Here is a 17,829-nt window from a genome sequence, read left to right as displayed (position 1 = left end):
CGACCGGGCGGTCGGCATGGGCGAGGCAGCGCGGCGTTCGGTGGTTCCTTCCGCCTCGGGTTGCGTCGCTCCAGCCGAGCCAGTCCATCTGACACACGTGCGCGCCGTACGTAGTGTACGACCGTACGTGTGGGTGTGGCTCGTCGCGGCACTTGTTACGCGCTGGGCACTGGCGGGATTGGACGCGGCTGGTGGAAGTGGAACGAAGCATACGTAGAGCGAGCACAGTGCATGCACGTCGCGTCGAGGGCCCATGTATCGGCCCGGCGGGTCGTCGACTCGTCGTCCCCTCTGACCCTCTCACGTGACCGACGTCCCACGCGGCCTCCCGCCGTGTCAGGGTGGAGGAGGGGAGGACACAGTGAGCGCAACTCCTCTACAGGAGTAGGCCACGCCTGGCCCAGGCCGCCAGGCTAGCCACGGACCACGGGCGTGTTCGGTTGGCTGCAAGCCGACACTGTTGCAGCTGTTTGGACTGCTGCAGCTGCAATCCATAGAGAGAAAAATACTGTAGAAGCCGCAGCCGCAGCCGGATTGCAGCCGCAGCAAGCCGCAGCGAACAAGCTGCCTACTCTAGTTAAATCCAGCGAACAAGCCGGATCGTCAATGATAACAGCTGGGGGCCGTACGTAGCCTCCCCCCGCGTCTATTGATTCTTTTTTAACGTATCCTTTTAGAGCCCACTCAACATAATTAATGGAGTTATACATGCTCTACTCTAGTTAAATCCAGTGTTCCGCCCCTTCTAAAAAAGTTTAAATTGTCGCATAAGGGTTAGTTTGGCAACCCCACTTTTTTAAAAAAATATTTTCTAAAGATAAATTAGTCTATTTTCCCTTGAAAAAATGAGAATACTTTAGAAAAATATAGTTGTCAAACTAGCCCTAAAGTACTGTATTTCTCTAGTTTTTTTAGCCTAAATGTGCATTACTATTCAGTTGGTCTACGTGTGAGCGTGCGCTGCTACCTCCGTAAAAAAATATTTATGAGGAGTAAAATGTTTTAATTTTAATCAAACATGTGAAAGATATTAACATTAATGTTTTGTAATTTAAATTATTAGATATATTATTAAAGTTGTTTCATTATAAATTTATTTTAAGATATAGATATTACTAATATATTTTTGTAAATTAGTTAAATTCAAACAGTCAGGGCTAGTTTGAGAGTCCAAAAATCGGAGGGGATTAGAGAGGTTAAAATTCTCTTCTTATTTAAAATTAAATAAGGAGGTGATATTAGGCCCTCTAATTCCTCCAGTTTTGGGTCTCCCAAAGTACCCTGATTGTGGGAGAGAGAGAGAGTACACGGGTGCATCAGCGTAAAGTGAAACAGTAATTCAAGTGAACGTGAGAGGTGGTACTTGTTTGTACGTCTAGTTCCCTACCAGTGATGACACTAGACAAAAGGTACGTATAGGCCACGGCACTAGAGGCTGGACCGCTAGAGCCTGCAGAGAAAGCGAAACCATTGTGAGAAAAGTCAGAAACAAAAGAAAGGATTCAGCAGAGGAAGCCCGCCGGAGCCATATTTATTACGTACGTACGCGCGTAGAGCAGAGGAGACCTGAAGAAAAGGCGGCCATGATTTTAGTTTGCGTTTCGCCGGCACCGGCCGGGCCGGTAGGGAGGAGCGTCGGAGAGACATGATGCCGGGCCTAGGCGCGGGAGCGGCCGGGCACAATTCCGGCCGTAGCCCGACGAGACAGGCAAGGCGCAGAGCACGGCCGCGTCGCCGTCCATCCGTCATCAGTCGTATCGAACGTCCATCGCTGCTGCAGCGCCATGCTTTGCAGGCTGGGCCGCTGCGGAGCGCGCGCGACAGCGAGTGTCCTGCCTCGCTCGCGGCAAGCGCCGGGCGTCCTTGCCGTGCCTCCCGTTCCTTGTGCCTTCGGTGGCCGCGCACCGTGCTCGGCGGCCGGCGCCACCGCGAGCTCGAAACGTGGCGTCGTGGCAGGCGGATGCATCGGAATTGGCTTCGAGGAGGCGCTGGCGCTGGAGCGGCAGTGGCTAGTGGCCACTGGCCACGCCCCCACCCCACTGCGGCACTGCCCCAGCCCAGTCCGACCCACTCGCCATTTGGCAAAGGCACACTCAGCCCCCACCCACCAGCCACCATGCCGTAAAAAAAGTTATTCGTATCGGCTCATACGTGCTAACTGCCATAACGCCAAGTCAGAATGGCGGATAAACTAGTTTGATAACCATATTTTTTTCTAACGAGACGTTTAGATCTTTTTATTTTAGAGGAATTGAAATTTCACTTAATAAAGTAACCTATTTAGCTTGAGATTTCATATTCCATTATTTTCAAAATTCTGATATAAACTTATCTCAAATTTGTGGGTAGAGGATGAGAAATGATTTTATGTATTACTAGAATTTGTTTCTACTCTGTAACTTGCAAGATGATCTTCGACTCACTTCTTTATAGTAAAAATAAAGCAAATAAACATCTCCTACATCTTGCTAATAATAGTATATTGATATATTTTGCATAAAATTGAATTAGTTTAATTGATATATGTCTAAATTACTATTATTATAATGGAATTCAATTCCAATGATCCAAACAAGACGTAAAAGATTTCTATTTTATCAAGAAAAATTAATTTATTTTTCATTGTGAAAATATTAATCACTTAGAAAAATGGAGTTATCAAACTAGCTCCAAATGTTATCTATTGCATGAATACTTAAGTTGTATTGTATTCGTGGACGCTGACACCTTCCTGGCTCATAACCATAACCAGCAGCAAATATATACGGATATACAATGAAGAAATATTAAACATTAGTGAAAAATAAGTCTGTTAGAGAAACTCCAAAAGAAGATGTAAATTTATGTCAAAACTGATTTTTGTTACTCCAACAGCCCTCTTATCCTTCTCAAAAAAAAACCGCATCCTAGTACAGTTCTATACCCATCAATAACGAAGCAATAAATCACCATGGTACAATTCTTACCTAAGATGATTTATTAGGTAAATGTCTATTTCTTTTAGAGGTAGGTGTCTATACCCATCAATAACGAGACGTATATCAATCACTTTTTAAATCTCAGGGTTTCTTGGTACAGTTCTATACTCATTGTCTATTATTAATTGCTGATCAAGTGCTGCTAGATAGATGTTTCAGGCCTCCAACACGGTATGTCTAAAGACGATTTCTAATCAGCCCATGGGCCGTGAGGGAAAAAATAACCCTAGCAGCCCAAGAAGACCACCAAAGCAGACGGCAAGTACCCTGTAGCACCCCCACCCCTCCGCCTCCAAACATGTTCTTCTTCCGCTACAAGATAGCAACACAGGCGAGGATCCCAAGACCCGAGCCGTGTAGGCTGCTGCAGTCTCTTCCTCCCCGGCAAGCCGCGGCGGTCGTTGCCCCGGCCCCTCATATAATATAGTCGCCGCCTCCTTGTCACCGCCGATTCGATTAGGTTGATACAGGGAGGAGTCGCGAGGGGACGTAGATGCCGACGCTGACAAAGCTGTACAGCATGAAGGAGGCTGCCCTCCACAACACGCCCGACGACTGCTGGGTCGTCGTCGACGGCAAGGTAGCGCCAGCCGCCACTGTATCCCTTCCTCATCCGCCCTTGCTGTAGATAGGTATGTAGGTGCGCTGTATGCAGCGGTAGGTAGAGATGTAAACCCGTGGGGAGGGAGGGAGGGAGGGCATACTGTTCGAAGTTCCGATGCTATTTCTCTCGCAACGTGTTCGATGGAATGTCTGGGAGGCCTTTGCTATCATGTGCGGCTTGTTGTGCATCTGATCTTGCCAATACTAGCGGCATTCTGGTGGCGAGGTTTGGCCGTTTGGGAGATTGGGATGGCGTGGTAAACTAGCTATGGTTGATCGTGCTGCTGTCTCAGAATTTCCTCTGGTTTCTCACTAATTGCCAGCGCAGTTGCATCAATTGAAGCATCATTTCAAGTAGAGTTGAGATATGGTGCACTGAACTTATCGCTACATAAACTGATTGTCTGCTGGTACATGCGATGCAGATTTATGATGTGACCAAGTATTTGGAGGACCATCCTGGGGGCGCCGATGTTCTGCTCGAAGCAACCGGTGCTGCTTCCCTGGTTCACTTTTCCTGCACTTATTATCCATGTGGTATTAGTTTCTGTATTATGGTTTGTTTGACTCGGTGTCATTCTGTCTGAAGGTAAGGATGCTACAGAAGAATTTGACGATGCAGGGCACAGCAAGAGTGCCAAGGAGCTAATGCAGGACTACTTCGTTGGGGAGTTGGACTCGGACCCAACTCCTGAGATTCCTGAGATGGAGGTTTTCAGAAAGGAACAGGACACGGGATTTGCCAGGAAGCTTATGGACGACGTGGTGCAATATTGGTCGATCCCAGCCGCTGTAATTGGGATATCAGCTGTTGTTGCCATATTGTATGCGCGAAGGAAGTGAAAGCCGATGTGCATGTGCCGAGCTTGGGCAGATGACCCCTTTTAGAGGGATCAGCCCATGGTGCATGGATATATCATATATCATATCTCCTGTCCAGAACCAAATTACATTATGATGTTCGATTCTTAAACACTTAATGGCAAACATTTGCCGGATTGATGGCATTATTTTGTCGACACGACAATCAATTGATGGATTTATTACTCTTGGAACCAACCATCACGCTTGCTGGCGTAAATATGTTCCATGCCACCTTTGATGCTTTTGAACGCCATGGATTGGCATTCAATCTTTAACTTTTATCTCAACTGAATTCGGTGTTATCTGTTGTTTTGTATTATTGAAAAGGTGTGAAGCCTGTCATCACATCTGCCCAATTGTTTCTTCACAACAGTTTATTGCCTTGCCTTGATATAAACTGTCTAAATCTCGAATAAGGTGCAGATAGTTGGGTGGGCAGTAGACTTCAGAAGGTTATATGTAACTTCAACCAGTCCCTCTTTTGATCATTCTATTCTTTGATTGCAAGTATTTCACCATCGCCCGTTAAGCTCTGGAGAAGTCGCATGTATCTTGAGTAAACTAGAAGGGGATGGGATGGCATTGCTTAAAGGAGTTGCAAAAGCCAACATGTGGAAGGTGAAGGCTGAGGCTGATGAGCGTCAAGCTGGGGTTTGCTTTGAACTAACTAGCCAACAAACCAAAAGCTACGGAGCACCCATCAGCCCATGCTTCGACTGCACTACATTTCTTATGGATATATATATACCAGGCCATGGGTGCCATATACCCTGCTCTGACCTCGGACGCTTGAGCAGCAGCACCATGAAGACCTGGTATTTCTCTTCGTGGTGGTTGGTGGATGGTTAGGAACAAACAGTTTGATCCTTCATGCAATCTAAGGTAAGTTGCTTTATTGTAATGTAGTTGCAGTAATGCATATTTCATTGTTGCGGTTCCGTTTTTAGTTTAAATGGAGCAGGTTACTCTGGTTTGACCAATTATCAAATCTGTCTTTCTCTACTTATTTTACTCTCCAGACTAGAGCTTCAGTATCAAATGTAAAAATATGTGATCTAGTTTTATTAAAGGACATATGTTGCGTGCTTCATAAAAATGGTCAGACTATGGCCATGTTTGGTTTCAATTAGTCCTAGGACTAAACTTTAGTCCTAGGACTAAACTTTAGTCCCTACATGTTTGGTTCTAGGGACTAAATAGATTCTAAAGTCATTAAATACATTGTCCAAAGACTCAAATACCCTTAGAATATACTCACAATATTAGTTATCTATAAAAAAGGTAAGGGCAACATGATAATTATGGGCTTTTAGTCTCTTTTAGCACCTATGTGAAGGACTAAAGACTAAATCATTTTAGTCCATATTTTAGTCCTAGTGTTTGGAAAAAAAGGGACTAAATGGGACTAAAAACTAGAGACTAATCTTTAGTCCCTCTAACCAAACACCCCCTATCTCTAACCAAACACCCCCTATGTAGCACCCGTCAGGACATTTTCCAACAAGGCCGTAGCGCACAACAATCAGCAAAACCTCATTTTGTCCTTCTCAGAGGATCACAGTGTTGCTCCGTAAGCTGTTATTATGTGACAACATGCAAAATGGTTGTGCTGTTGCGCGGTTGCGGATACTAGCAATTTATGAGTCCACTACGTCGCGCAAAAAGGAGTTCGTTTCCAGCAGATTGCGCAAAATGATTGTGCATCCGTTCAGCAGGCCTTGGACACAAAAATGGAGGACGTGGCTTGGACTGTGCGCGACCGCGAGAGCTCGAAGATATGCACGTCGATGTGGGGTGTGGTTTTTGTGCGACCGCGTACGCGAGCTGCTGGACACGTGAACAATATCGATTTCTTACTCATTTTCTGCATCCGGGGTCGTATATACAACCTGCTAAAGATAAGATAAAGGTTGTCTTCAGCAATATCCTTTATATCCATTATTTACGGTCTTCTCTAAAAGATTTTATCATCTATATCTTTTTCATCTCCAACAACGTTTTCTAAATCACGTCATCTATACTTAAATACCTATATTACAAACATTTTTATTTTTTATACCTACGTATTTGTCATGCTCTAAAATATATTGTACATATTTTAGTTTTGGTAAAACGGTTATTTATAGTATTCAAATAAATAGAGGATCGTTTAGAGAAACTATATATATATAGAGAGAGAGAGAGTGTAGCAACGACCTATAAATTTAGATGACCGTTTAAATGCTGCTGGAGAGTCTAGAGGATCCTCTATATTTAGAGTAAATGACGCTTTCGGCTATCTCCATCAACGTTCTCTAAATTTCATCTTTTAAAGGAAAATTCTTTGTTTTTACAGTTCACTCTAAAAAAATCGTCTTCTATATCTTTACCATCTCCAGCAGCGTATTCTAAATTTTATCCTCTATAATATACCAACTATATTAACATACTATATTCTCTTAATAAATAATAGCGAAACAAGAATCGTATCGTTGCATGCGCTGCTCGTACTCTATTTTAGCTGAGGTTCAGAACCATGCAGCGATTCTTGCTGGAGTCGGCATTAGGGCCCTTGGTGGAGACAGCCCCAACGCGGAAAACACCTCGTTCTGCAGTGGGACCCATCAGCGAGCGCGGATAGGAGGCCCGTCATCCAGTAGCTACCGTATTCGGACTGCGCGTCAGCATGTCTGTACCGACGAAAACAGGGAAGATGTGAATGGACAGAGGAGAGAGGATGCGGATGTTACCGCACTCTCTTTCTATAGCAGGCACGTCCATGGCCTCACCTGCTGGATGCATCCACAGGGCCACACGCCGCGAATAATACGCATCCACGACACGTTTCCGGTACCCGCTGCCGGACTCAGACTATCTATAATAAACAGAGTAAAACATGAGACATATAATTGTAATATTTTAAACTCTACTATGTAAACAGTGCCTGCGTCTCCTTTATCTTATCTACTGCAGACAGTCTTATTGTGGTTCGTTGTTTCTTTTGCACACGTAATTTTGGTTCAGTCAACAGTTAACACTTGTTATTAGCAATTTAGCTCAATAATCTTTGCAGCAGAATGGTCAAATGGATCAAGACACCAGAACTTAGTTATCTCAATCAGACAATCACCGTCGTCTCTTCTATTTGACCAATCTTTAAACAGGAGTACCAGTGAAGCCTTGCGTTTACTACAAGAGGGGCAGTCATAGAATCCAATAGAAGTCTGGGTTTGCTATAAAATACAAAAGGTGCAACTGTAATTGCCTAATTTGCAGTAACTAAGTTCACCAAAGTGTTGTAGAGCTGCTATATACTACCAGACAAGAAATACATTTTGGCCCTTTAACTTACAAACACACACACACACACATCCACTTTTTCTTGGCTTCGCCTCATCTCTCCTGTGCCGCTATGGAATTGAATGAATAAATATCCCGTTGCAGTGCACCTCATGGAATCCGACATCAACTTGAAGCTTGCTAAACATCTTGATCCCACTCATCATGCATAAGCCAACAGAACAGCCAAGGCAACCCAGAATATCAAGAGTGGGAGTGTCAATGCTTGTTTTGTTAGAGGGCTTGCATTCGGCAGCCATGGATAATTTTCAGGAGATGGCATGACACAATTATCACCATTGAAGTACACTCGGCGTGGGAAGGCCCATCCCTTTTCGAATGTGAAAGTCCGTGAGTCCTTGCGGAGAAGCAGTTCTGATTGCACATTCCCAAGTTTGCCGGCTTGCATCAGCAAATCATTGTAGAACTTTACACCCCAGAACATTGCCGTATCATCTGAAACGGGACAGACAAACTACATCAGGAGAGGTTGGGAGGTAGGTTGGTTTATTTCTATTCTTTTCTATAAGACAAGTTTACTTACTTATGCCACCCCCATATGGAGTAAGTGGTTTGTAGTTGAAGCTGAACAACTGAGTGATATTATCAAAGTTTGGATGCTGAGCAACTAAGTTCCACTGTGTGTAATTCATGCGGAAGTTGAAGTTCGTGATAGTGATTTTCACTCTCCAGTATTCCTTGTAGTTGAGCTTCACATGCCAGTGGATTCTTATTGGGCACATGTGAGAAGTGCATTGTACAAGAGGCTGGCCAGTCCATTTACCAGGACCATCAATTGCGGCTTGTAGATTAGGTGAATCCTCGCTGAAAAATGCAATAAATTCATTAGAAAAATTGCAAATAAAAAATAGAACCCCAATATGACATGAATTAAGAGCTGATAAACTCACTTCACACAGTTTGACCCACTTGGGTTCTGGCAGCCACATGAGCATGTCGGGCAGTTCACAATTGTGTCATTATAAAATGATGAGAGAGATACACAGCAGGATGGAGTCTTCTGAGCAAGAAATTGGGAATATGTGCAGGTCACATTCCATGTCACTGCAGATAAAGAATGTCTGTTAAGAACCCTCAGTGCTATAAAATATAGACGAAACTGCAACTTGTATGGAAATTTTCCTAAGACTATCTGTGATTAGAATATATTACTTTGTGCAGAATAAAAAGAAAGAAAGAAAGAAAAGAGACTGCATTTTATTGAGCCGAGCAGTAACTTATTGTCAACAAATATTAATTAGCATTCCTCCTTTGTGAACAAATTCCTCTTGTTAGATTGTTTTCATTTTTACTAACCTGGCAAGTAATGTAAGCTATTTGGAATCATGATCAAGGAATAGGAACAGACTGAATAATATGATGCTGCTGCACCTCAACTCCAGAAAGTAAAACGTGGAAGTTCAGTATATGGGCAACTTACTTAGAGCTTGGGTTACCCTGCGCCCATCTGCAGAGAAAAACTTCGTTGGCCTGCCAACAATAGCACGCCCACATGTGTACCCAGGGCCTGGAGTCTTAAGAGTGAAATTCTTCGGCACCTTAACAGTTTTATTGGTAGTTCCAGCAAGACCAACACTGATCTGGAAGGAGGAAGCAGCATTTGCTGGGTCCTGGTTAAAGGTATTTATAACTCCTGCCTTGCAGCAATTGGCAATTTGCATGTTGTATGGAGTGCCTGGAAGTAAATCAACAATTGTTGGATCTTTCTTGCAGCAATGGGGGGTGTTGCCCTTGAACTTTGAGCAGTCACCCTGTTCAGTGGTCTGAGCCCCAACCATTGACCATATAACCTCCTTTTTTGCCCATGTCCACCCAAGCTGCCATCCAGGTGCCCCGATGTGCCGAAATTGTTGATAATTGAACATTGTGACAACAGCCTGCAGCAGGTATTTTATGGGAAATCAGGAACCATGTATGCATAGCATGCTTCTGACATAAATTTTGGATGATGTTCTTGTTATCAGTGATGTATGTTTCCAAATCAGCCATTGACCATGTTACATTAACTTATATTGTACAGGTCAAACTGGGCTATTCAATAGAATAAACCAGGGCCTACCAAGCTGGAGATGAAAGAGATACAGCTGTTAGAGTGGGCAATTCTACTTACGACATATCCGTCAGGAGTCCACTGCATGATATCCCATTTTATAGTGATGTTGCCGTTTGGATCCAGCGAATCGTAGGCCTCTGCAGAGAGCAATCACAGGGTTGACATCAAACAAAGATCCCAATTATAGAAAGAAGATGGATAATGAATTCACGCAATATATGAAGTCTATGTTACGTTCGAGGTCCGCTTTCGAAGGTCCACACACTGAGTCTGGCAATGGATCCCTTAATGGTGAACTACAGTTAAGTAAGATCTTGAATTGCTTGTTCACTCCTGAACAGATCTACTAAATACCAAGGAGCTCCGTATGGAGCAGCTCGCGGCAGGTTGAGCAGACAGTGGCACTAGTTTTTTTCCCCGACAGGCGACAGAGGCAATCCTCATTTCTATTATTTGCATAACAGAAATACAGCTGAGTTTTAGAAGACAGTGGCACTCGTTAATAAGCCTGAGATGGCATCTCCATCTCCATGTATAGCTGCAGGAAGCTAAGCCAGTAAGCCTACGTAATTGGATTCGTAGCTGAGGCAAGCTCGAAAGGTCGATCTGAATTGGACTGCAGTAGGACCAAAACTAGAAGGCACCGACTCTGCACTGGAGCCACCGATACTGACAGTACCAATCAAACGGGGACCGCATTTGTCAGCGCGCAACGGAAGCACCCGGAGCGGAAGCACCATCGCAGCTCTCCGAACTCCGTTGAATCAGAAGGGCGATGGGGGCGACGGATCTAACCAGCTCAGTAATCCGCGCGCGAGCGGGAGAGGCGTAGAGAGACGGACGAGGAGAAGCGAAGAAGCCGAAGGGCCGAACCTGTGGTGGTCGGTGCGGAGAGGAGCAGCGCGGCCGCGAGCAGCACGGCGGCAAAGCACGCGATGGATCTGCCGCCCGCCGCCATTCTTCCTTCCCACCCGCCGCCGCCTAACCGACACAACCGGTCTCCCACCAACAGATAGATACAGACAGAGCCGCGCCCGCCCGCCTGTCGCCCGTCCGTCCGTCCGTCTACCCGCCGATCTTGCTCCGGACTGCGGCGGTTGCGGCCGCCGGGTGCTGGGCGCCGGGGAATGAGGGGCAGTGGTGAGGAGGGCGGAGATCTGGGGCGGCGAGGAGTGGAACTTAAACGCTAAACGCGTGTGCGGCAGGCACTGGCAGCGGGCGCGTCTCCCTCTCCCCTGTTTTTACAGCGAAGCGACACACTCTGCTCCGCAGCGCTGCTTTCCTTCCTGCCGCGCCTCGGTGGCTCGGTGTGGGTGGTGGGGGAATGTGGGATATATCGGGGCCGGTTTCTTGCCGCGAGGGGAGTAGATGTGATGTGACACCTCAACATCCAGCTTGCATTTACGGTAATGCCCCTCGTGAGTGGTGACACACAGCTGTTGCCTGTTGGTGATGTTCGCTCGGGACAAGGATACGTGATTAACGGTAGTGAGAAACTGAAAACCGAAAATTTAGGCCTAGTTTTGCAGCTACTCTGGGCAGGGACAGGTGATTAACCTAACGGCAAGTGGAAACTGAAAATCACACGTGACTGATTTTGCATAGCAGGGGTGGGCTCAGAACATAGTGCGAGGGTGCACGTTTGATGTTTGATAGGGTTCAAATCCTTGGTCTGAATATATGTATGAATCCTTAAATCTAGCAAAACATCAGGAACAAGAGAGGCTCGGTCGGAAGAGTTGCCATCGTTGGTCACTCCAAAACAAAAGGAGCGCCGTATATATATCTTGAGCATGGAGATGGACGCATTCGAATGTTTAAATTAGTCTAGATTATATTATTACTTTTAAAAACCTCCAGATGAGCATGGAGTCAGCTGCAGCCAGCGCCTAGCGAGTCCCAGGCACCAGGGGCAAAACCGGAACGATCAATCAGTGGCAAGCTTTACCAATTTTGGCGTGGTTTCGTGTTCTAATATCTACTACTACATAAGTATGTAGTGTAGACATCCACAACCAGTGGTGCACGGTCTGCCACCCTTCTCCCCACCGCCGCCGCGGTTTTCTCGCTTCCCGCCCACCCGCGGCGCTCCTTTCCATCCTCGAGCAGTCGCGGCTTCCTTCTATGGCGCTCCTTTCCATCCTCGACCGCGGTTTCCTCGCCACTGCGCTCCATCTCTCTCGCCCTTTCCAGATCACTGCCCCCGCCCTCTCTCGCTTCCTCTTCTCCCAAGATCCCATCGCTGAGAGCACGCAAGCACATGCAGGGGGCCCTTCCATCCATGGCTCGCCCCGTAGAGGCAGGGGTCCCTTCTAATGATGGAGCACCTCGCCCCGCACTGGCAGGGGGCCCTTCCATCCATGAGAGCACGCAAGCAGCTCTCCTCCTTCCTCCACGCAAGGCAGTCCGCTCGGATTATCCGCAAATCGTGCCTGCCCCACGGCGCCCTTCCATCTACGGTGAAATCCTCTCCCTCCGCGCCAGCTCGGCAGATCCGCAAACCGCGTCTGCAACCACGACGCACTTCCATCCACGGTTCGTTCCTCCTCCACCACAACTTCTCCCCCTGCGCCCCATCGCTGGAGGCGCGATCCTATCCTCGAAATCCTCTCCCTCCAAGCCAGATCTTTGTTCCCATCCATGCTGACGCGCCTGCGCTGCGCATTCCGTGCTGAAATCCTTCCCCGCCCTAAATGTCGTCGATGGAAGTCCGAAGGGAGCACAGAGTAGAGGTGAAATTCATGCCTGGAGGACCGTCGAGGAGCCAGCCGTGGAGCCGCGCCCGAGGAGGACCGCCGAGGCCGGGCGGCCGGGCACGCGCCGCGCTGGGATGCACGGGTGCTGGGGCCAGACCGCGCCCGCCCCTGCGCTGGATTCGAGGCCGAGGCCGCGCCCTTGCCTGGAGGATCGCCGAGGAGCCAGCCGTGGAGCCGCGCCTGAGGAGGACCGCCGAGGCCGGGCGGTCGGGTACGCGCCGCGCCGGGATGCACGGGTGCTGGGGCCAGACCGCGCCCGCCCCTGCGCCGGATCCGAAGCCGAGGCCGCGCCCTTGCTTGGAGGACCGCCGAGGAGCCAGCCGTGGAGCCGCGCCCGAGGAGGACCGCCGAGGTCGGGCGGCCGGGCACGCGCCGCGCCGGGATGCGCGGGTGCTGGGGCCAGACCACGCCTGCCCCTGCGCCGGATCCGAGGCCGAGGCCGCGCCCTTGCCCGGAGGCAGAGCAGTTCTCTGCTCGTGCCCACGCGGAGGCCGAGCGGGCCTGCCTGCGCGCGCCGGGTGGCGAGGCCGAATACTACTCACATCTGTGCACATGCAGTCGCTGGGGAGCCCCTCCCGATTTGGCTTGCCTCCCCCGAAATTGCCGGCGTTCTCGCCCTTCCCCGTCGCGCCGCGCGATGCTAGCCGTGATTCCCGCGTCCGCCCGCCCGACGTCTACAAACTTGTTCTGCAGATGCCCCTCCCGCCCATCGTCATCCATCCCCTGCCTCTGCCGCGGACGACCTTCCTTGGCCGCCACCAGGGGGCTTCTGCACGCGAGCGCGCAGGGGGGAGCTATGGCCCATGGCGTTCGACTTCACGCCCCGTGCAACCCCTCCTCACCGTGTCGGCACGCTGCCCGTCTTTGTCTCATCTCGTTGGTGCTCCTCCCTCCCTCGGGGCCTGCTTCCTCCCCATGGTGTGGATCTAGATCGTCGACGTCTCAAACCACCTCGATTGGCGACGGCGACGCCCCCTGCCGTGTGGATCCGATCATGGGGCGGCCGCCCTGCCACTGCCCGCTCCAACGGCGGCGCGGACCTCGCCGTCTTCGAGCAGTTCGAGCGGACGGTGCATTGGCTTCTAGCCTTCTACGTTCCTATGTCTTTGGATACGTTGCTCTGAAATGATGCTCTGTTCAGCAATTAATAACTAGCTCTGAAATGATGCTCTAGAATTAGCTAATTCCATCTGATTCTTAGTCGGTGCCTCGTTCTTTCCTTGGTTTTTTTGCTTCTGTTGCCTCTGCTATATGAAATATGAGGTTCTTGATCAATCCTGGTGCTCTGGTGTCGTTGTTTTTCAGGTCCAGGGAGGGCACGATGATGAACCTGTCGAATGGCTTTGCGTAAAATTCAGATTTTTATTACTAAAATATTACTAAAATTGCAGATTCAGTCTGTTGCAAGATATGTAAGTATACACAATGGTCTTAGTATTGTAAGTATTGATGCAATTTGTTTTTGTTTTGTTGATAGTGCTTATATTCTGTTTTCTTGATTTAGTTTTATGTTCTCAACTATTACTATTTATGTGCCTTTGCAAGCTAATGGTAGTAACTTCGGTGGGTCATTTTTAACCTTGAAGACCACATCATTATTCTTTTGTTTCCTTACATTTTTACAGTTATGTCCCACTGCAAGCTAATGGTAGTAATCGATGCATTTTTGAAAATCAGGTCTATGCATGGAGTCAGGGTGTCAATCATGGTAATGCTAAACTGCATGTTCTCTTATCTCTTTTTTCTCATCTTATTCCTAATTTTCATTTTGCAAAGATTAGCATGTTCATTTATTTGTTTGATAGGCCCTCAAATGCATATTTGGTACCATTTGGTTGCTTCAAAGACTAATTTTCATTTTGCTTAGATTATTCTTTTGTTTTCTTACATTTTTATTGTTATGTCCCACTGCAAGCTAATGGTAGTAATTGATGCTCAATATTTTGAAAATCAGGAGCCAGGGTGTCAAGCATGGTTCTGGTAATACTAAACAGCAGGTTCTCTTAACTCTTTTTTCTCATTTTGTTCCTATTTTTCATTTTCCAAAGATTAGCATGTACATTTATTTGTATGATAGCCCTGAATTGCATATTTAGTATCATTTGGTTGCTTCAAAGAGGTGCATCACCGGCCAAGGCTTTCATTGCCGAGGGAAAGTTTGCTGTTGATCCAGTTGATAATTGTTGCCTCCTCTCCTATTGCTTTGCTCTTTCACATTTTGTTGATGGGCTAGCTTTTGTTCATGACAGCGCACAAAAGTTTAGGTATTGTTGTAGGTGTGAATTCAAATTTTGAAGTAGATAGTGGGCACCCAATTCTGATATGAGGTTTCAATATGGAATATTCCATAATTTTATTGTGTGTGTTTGGCTGAAGTAGGGCACATGATTGGAATATGAATTGAAAAACAGTTTGGGCATTTTGCAGCTATAATACGTCATGCTAACAAAACTTCGTACAATTGTTTTCCAGCTATAATACGTCATAACCAGCCTGAAGTTTGGGCATTTTGCTTGGGAAATGGCTATGCTGGATTGAAGGATGCTCTTGGTTCAAATGATTCTAGACTTCAAAGGTATGACATGATAATAGCACATTTAGCATTCTGCAACACATGTTATGCAATCAGGTTATTTTCTTAAAATGGTGTCATAGACTATAGACATGGGGTAGATGGAGTGATTCATTCGTCGCTGCCACAAAAAAACTAACAATGTACGTCACACCATTTCCTTTTTATACTGTAAGCACTAGCTGGTACATAAAGAATAAATGGCACCCAGAATTTTGCTAAATAAAAGGCACCCAGGACTTTACTGAAAGAACATGATGTGATATTGTGATGTTACACTTTAGCTTGAAATCTTGCAGAAATGCAGCAGCAATGAGTCCATGTATTTTAGTTTTCACCAATATCTTACTAAAGATGACTTGCCAAAAATATTCTCCATTTATGGAGCTTACCCATGAATATTGAGATTCAAGATTGAAGAGTAACAAATGGCTATTATGCTAGCTATTTCACTGCTTACAGTATGAATCTTCACTCTTATGATGTTTTTTCTATATTTTTGTAGAATTTGCTAAAGTGCAGGGCATTCATAAAATGCAGGTATAGAAAATAGATTGGAGCTCAATATACATAATTACTACGAAAATGCTGAAAATGAGTAGCTTCTAGAAACATTAGACCGATTACTCTGACTAAGGTCCTAAAAGTCGTGCTAGCAGAATTTATGGTCCCATTTACAAGACATTAAAAAGGAAAAACTGGAATACCTGTTTACACATGCATCGAGTTCCTCAACTATGAGTAGGAAAACTGATTGTTTCTGCTAATAAATGTGCATGTTGGCTTCAATTATCTACCTGGAATGAATTGTGTCCTTAAAACTGACACAAGCCTATTAGATGACCTTTGTTTGGGTTACCTGCTACACTTTCTTAGCTATGTTGTGGAATCATTTTTGTGGATCTTTTTAATCAGTTCTATCATATTTGTTTATGGATTGGGAAAATTGTTTCTTGGTGTATCATGAAATGACTTACAAATGCATCTTAAAGAGTTTTGGCACTACTACACGAAGCCTTGATATGTTGTGCACTTGCATACAAACACTATCTAGTTAACTGATCATAGATTTTTTTTCTTTAATTGATCTGTTGCACTTTACTGATCACACTTGCTCTTATATATTTTTTGCTTGAGTAATGATGCTTACTTGCTTAGTACTCTTTCAGTTCCAAATTATATTTCACATGCATGTCGCCAGCCGGGATGCTACTTCAGTGAGACATTGAAGCCCATATCAGAAGAGGTGCGCAATCTCGATGTTGTACTATCTAGATTTCATTTCAAGGAGCACCAGTAAAGTAGTTCCAAAATTTAAATTCTGCACGAATCTGATGGTTTGTTTGAATTGCAATTTGGACCGAGGCGAAATCTACTATCTCATGCCAAGGTGACACTGGTGTTTGAGGTTCAGTAACTTGAGTTGCTAAAGGTCATGTGATTATGATTGTCCCAGATTACTAATTGCAAATAGTATACCATATGTACATGATAGGGATTAGATTTACAGAGAATGATAGAAAATTTTCTAGCTGTTAATTTTTTTACTTGTGCCAATTTGTATATACGTAGAATTTACAGACTGGTTAAAAATTACAGGTTACTAGACTATGAAATAAAAACCTACAGAACCTTTAGTCAAATATATATGAAAAAAAATTAGTACAAATATATATATGAAAAAATGGGATGGAGAAACTGGTAATTCGAGTTACTGAACTCTTTGTTGTTTTGGAAAAGCAGCACCAGACAAGAGTTGGAGAACTAGGAGTCTTCGGCTGTCGCTACGGCCTTCGGATTGCTCCTGTATTCTTCAATGGACAATCCTTAACACGGTCACATAAGCACAACAAGAGGAGAACCCTGACCACAGTTCCTAGTCCAAGGGCGACGATGGCGGATTTGCTTTTATTGCTGAACAATGGGAACCCTCTGTGGGTGACTGCTTGCTCGAGCCATTATTTGAATTCAAGCTCCTCATCTGTGTGAAGCTGACAGGTAGCTTACCGCTGAAAGAATTGTTTGAGAGGTCAATGTTGAAGCAGTTGTCTAGCTTCCCCAGCCATGGCGGGATATTCCCATCTAACTTGTTACATGAAATTTCCAGCACATTGAGGCTTCCCAAGCTCTGCAGCCACGGGGGAATTACGCCGATGAGTAGACAGTTTGTCAGGATGAGCACCTGCATTGTCTCACCGCCGCGGAAATTCTTGGTCAGCACCAAGCTTGTCAGGTTGGGCAGGTGTTGCAAGACCTGCAATGTCTATGCCAGGTTGTGAAACTATTCCTGGTCAGCGAGAGGTACGACAGGGATCTCAACTCCTTGAAGCTCTCCGGTATCCCCCCCCACGAGCTTGTTCCTTGTAAGATTCAGTGTCCTCAACTTGGTGCACACACTGATGCCAGGAGCTATAGCGCCACTCAGATAGTTGGTTCCAACATCAAAAGTATTAAGCTTCGGCAGCAAGCTGGAGTCGATAGCAATCTCACCAGAGAGCGAGTAGTTCCTCAAGCTGATTACCCTCAGCAGTGGACAACTTTACAGGGAAGCGGGCAACTCACCGTCCAGCCTATTGGTGGCCAGGTTTACGGACTCTAGCCTCCTCATCTCTCCAAAGACATCAGGGATGGAGCCTGTGAACTTGTTATAGGACAAGTCAAGTT

The 17,829-nt window shown here is 46.1% G+C and overlaps 2 protein-coding genes across 2 annotated transcripts; one reads left to right on the top strand and one right to left on the bottom strand.

The window, feature by feature from the left end:
* Nucleotides 1-3,290: 3,290 nt before the first annotated feature.
* Nucleotides 3,291-4,640, top strand: LOC103625878 (cytochrome b5). The gene is made up of 3 exons (NM_001301558.2): nucleotides 3,291-3,558; nucleotides 4,007-4,073; nucleotides 4,171-4,640. The coding sequence occupies exons 1-3, from the start codon at nucleotides 3,472-3,474 to the stop codon at nucleotides 4,422-4,424; spliced, it is 408 nt and encodes a 135-aa protein (NP_001288487.1). The 5' UTR covers nucleotides 3,291-3,471; the 3' UTR covers nucleotides 4,425-4,640.
* A 2,905-nt stretch (nucleotides 4,641-7,545) lies between these two features.
* Nucleotides 7,546-11,120, bottom strand: LOC100037798 (brittle stalk-2-like protein 4). The gene is made up of 6 exons (NM_001112499.1): nucleotides 10,711-11,120; nucleotides 9,895-9,974; nucleotides 9,205-9,661; nucleotides 8,675-8,828; nucleotides 8,308-8,588; nucleotides 7,546-8,219 (listed from the first exon to the last, which is right to left on the bottom strand). Exons 1-6 carry the CDS (start codon nucleotides 10,793-10,795, stop codon nucleotides 7,927-7,929), a joined length of 1,350 nt encoding a protein of 449 aa, NP_001105969.1. The 5' UTR covers nucleotides 10,796-11,120; the 3' UTR covers nucleotides 7,546-7,926.
* Between the last annotated feature and the right edge of the window lie 6,709 nt (nucleotides 11,121-17,829).

This window comes from Zea mays, chromosome 5 (genome assembly GCF_902167145.1).
Source record: "Zea mays cultivar B73 chromosome 5, Zm-B73-REFERENCE-NAM-5.0, whole genome shotgun sequence".
Taxonomy (NCBI): Eukaryota; Viridiplantae; Streptophyta; class Magnoliopsida; order Poales; family Poaceae; genus Zea; species Zea mays.
The sequence above is the reverse complement of the archived record's forward strand: the minus strand, read 5'-3'. Positions and strand labels throughout refer to the sequence as shown.

Bases quoted from the DNA above. Each gene is read 5' to 3' on its own strand.
- LOC103625878 (NM_001301558.2), top strand. From the start codon at position 3,472: ATGCCGACGCTGACAAAGCTGTACAGCATGAAGGAGGCTGCCCTCCAC. The intron at 3,559-4,006 runs GTAGCGCCAGCC...CATGCGATGCAG, and splicing joins GGGTCGTCGTCGACGGCAAG to ATTTATGATGTGACCAAGTA. The intron at 4,074-4,170 runs GTGCTGCTTCCC...TTCTGTCTGAAG, and splicing joins TGTTCTGCTCGAAGCAACCG to GTAAGGATGCTACAGAAGAA.
- LOC100037798 (NM_001112499.1), bottom strand. From the start codon at position 10,795: ATGGCGGCGGGCGGCAGATCCATCGCGTGCTTTGCCGCCGTGCTGCTC. The intron at 9,662-9,894 runs GTAAGTAGAATT...TACCTGCTGCAG, and splicing joins GGACTCCTGACGGATATGTC to GCTGTTGTCACAATGTTCAA. The intron at 8,589-8,674 runs GTGAGTTTATCA...TGCATTTTTCAG, and splicing joins AGTGGGTCAAACTGTGTGAA to CGAGGATTCACCTAATCTAC.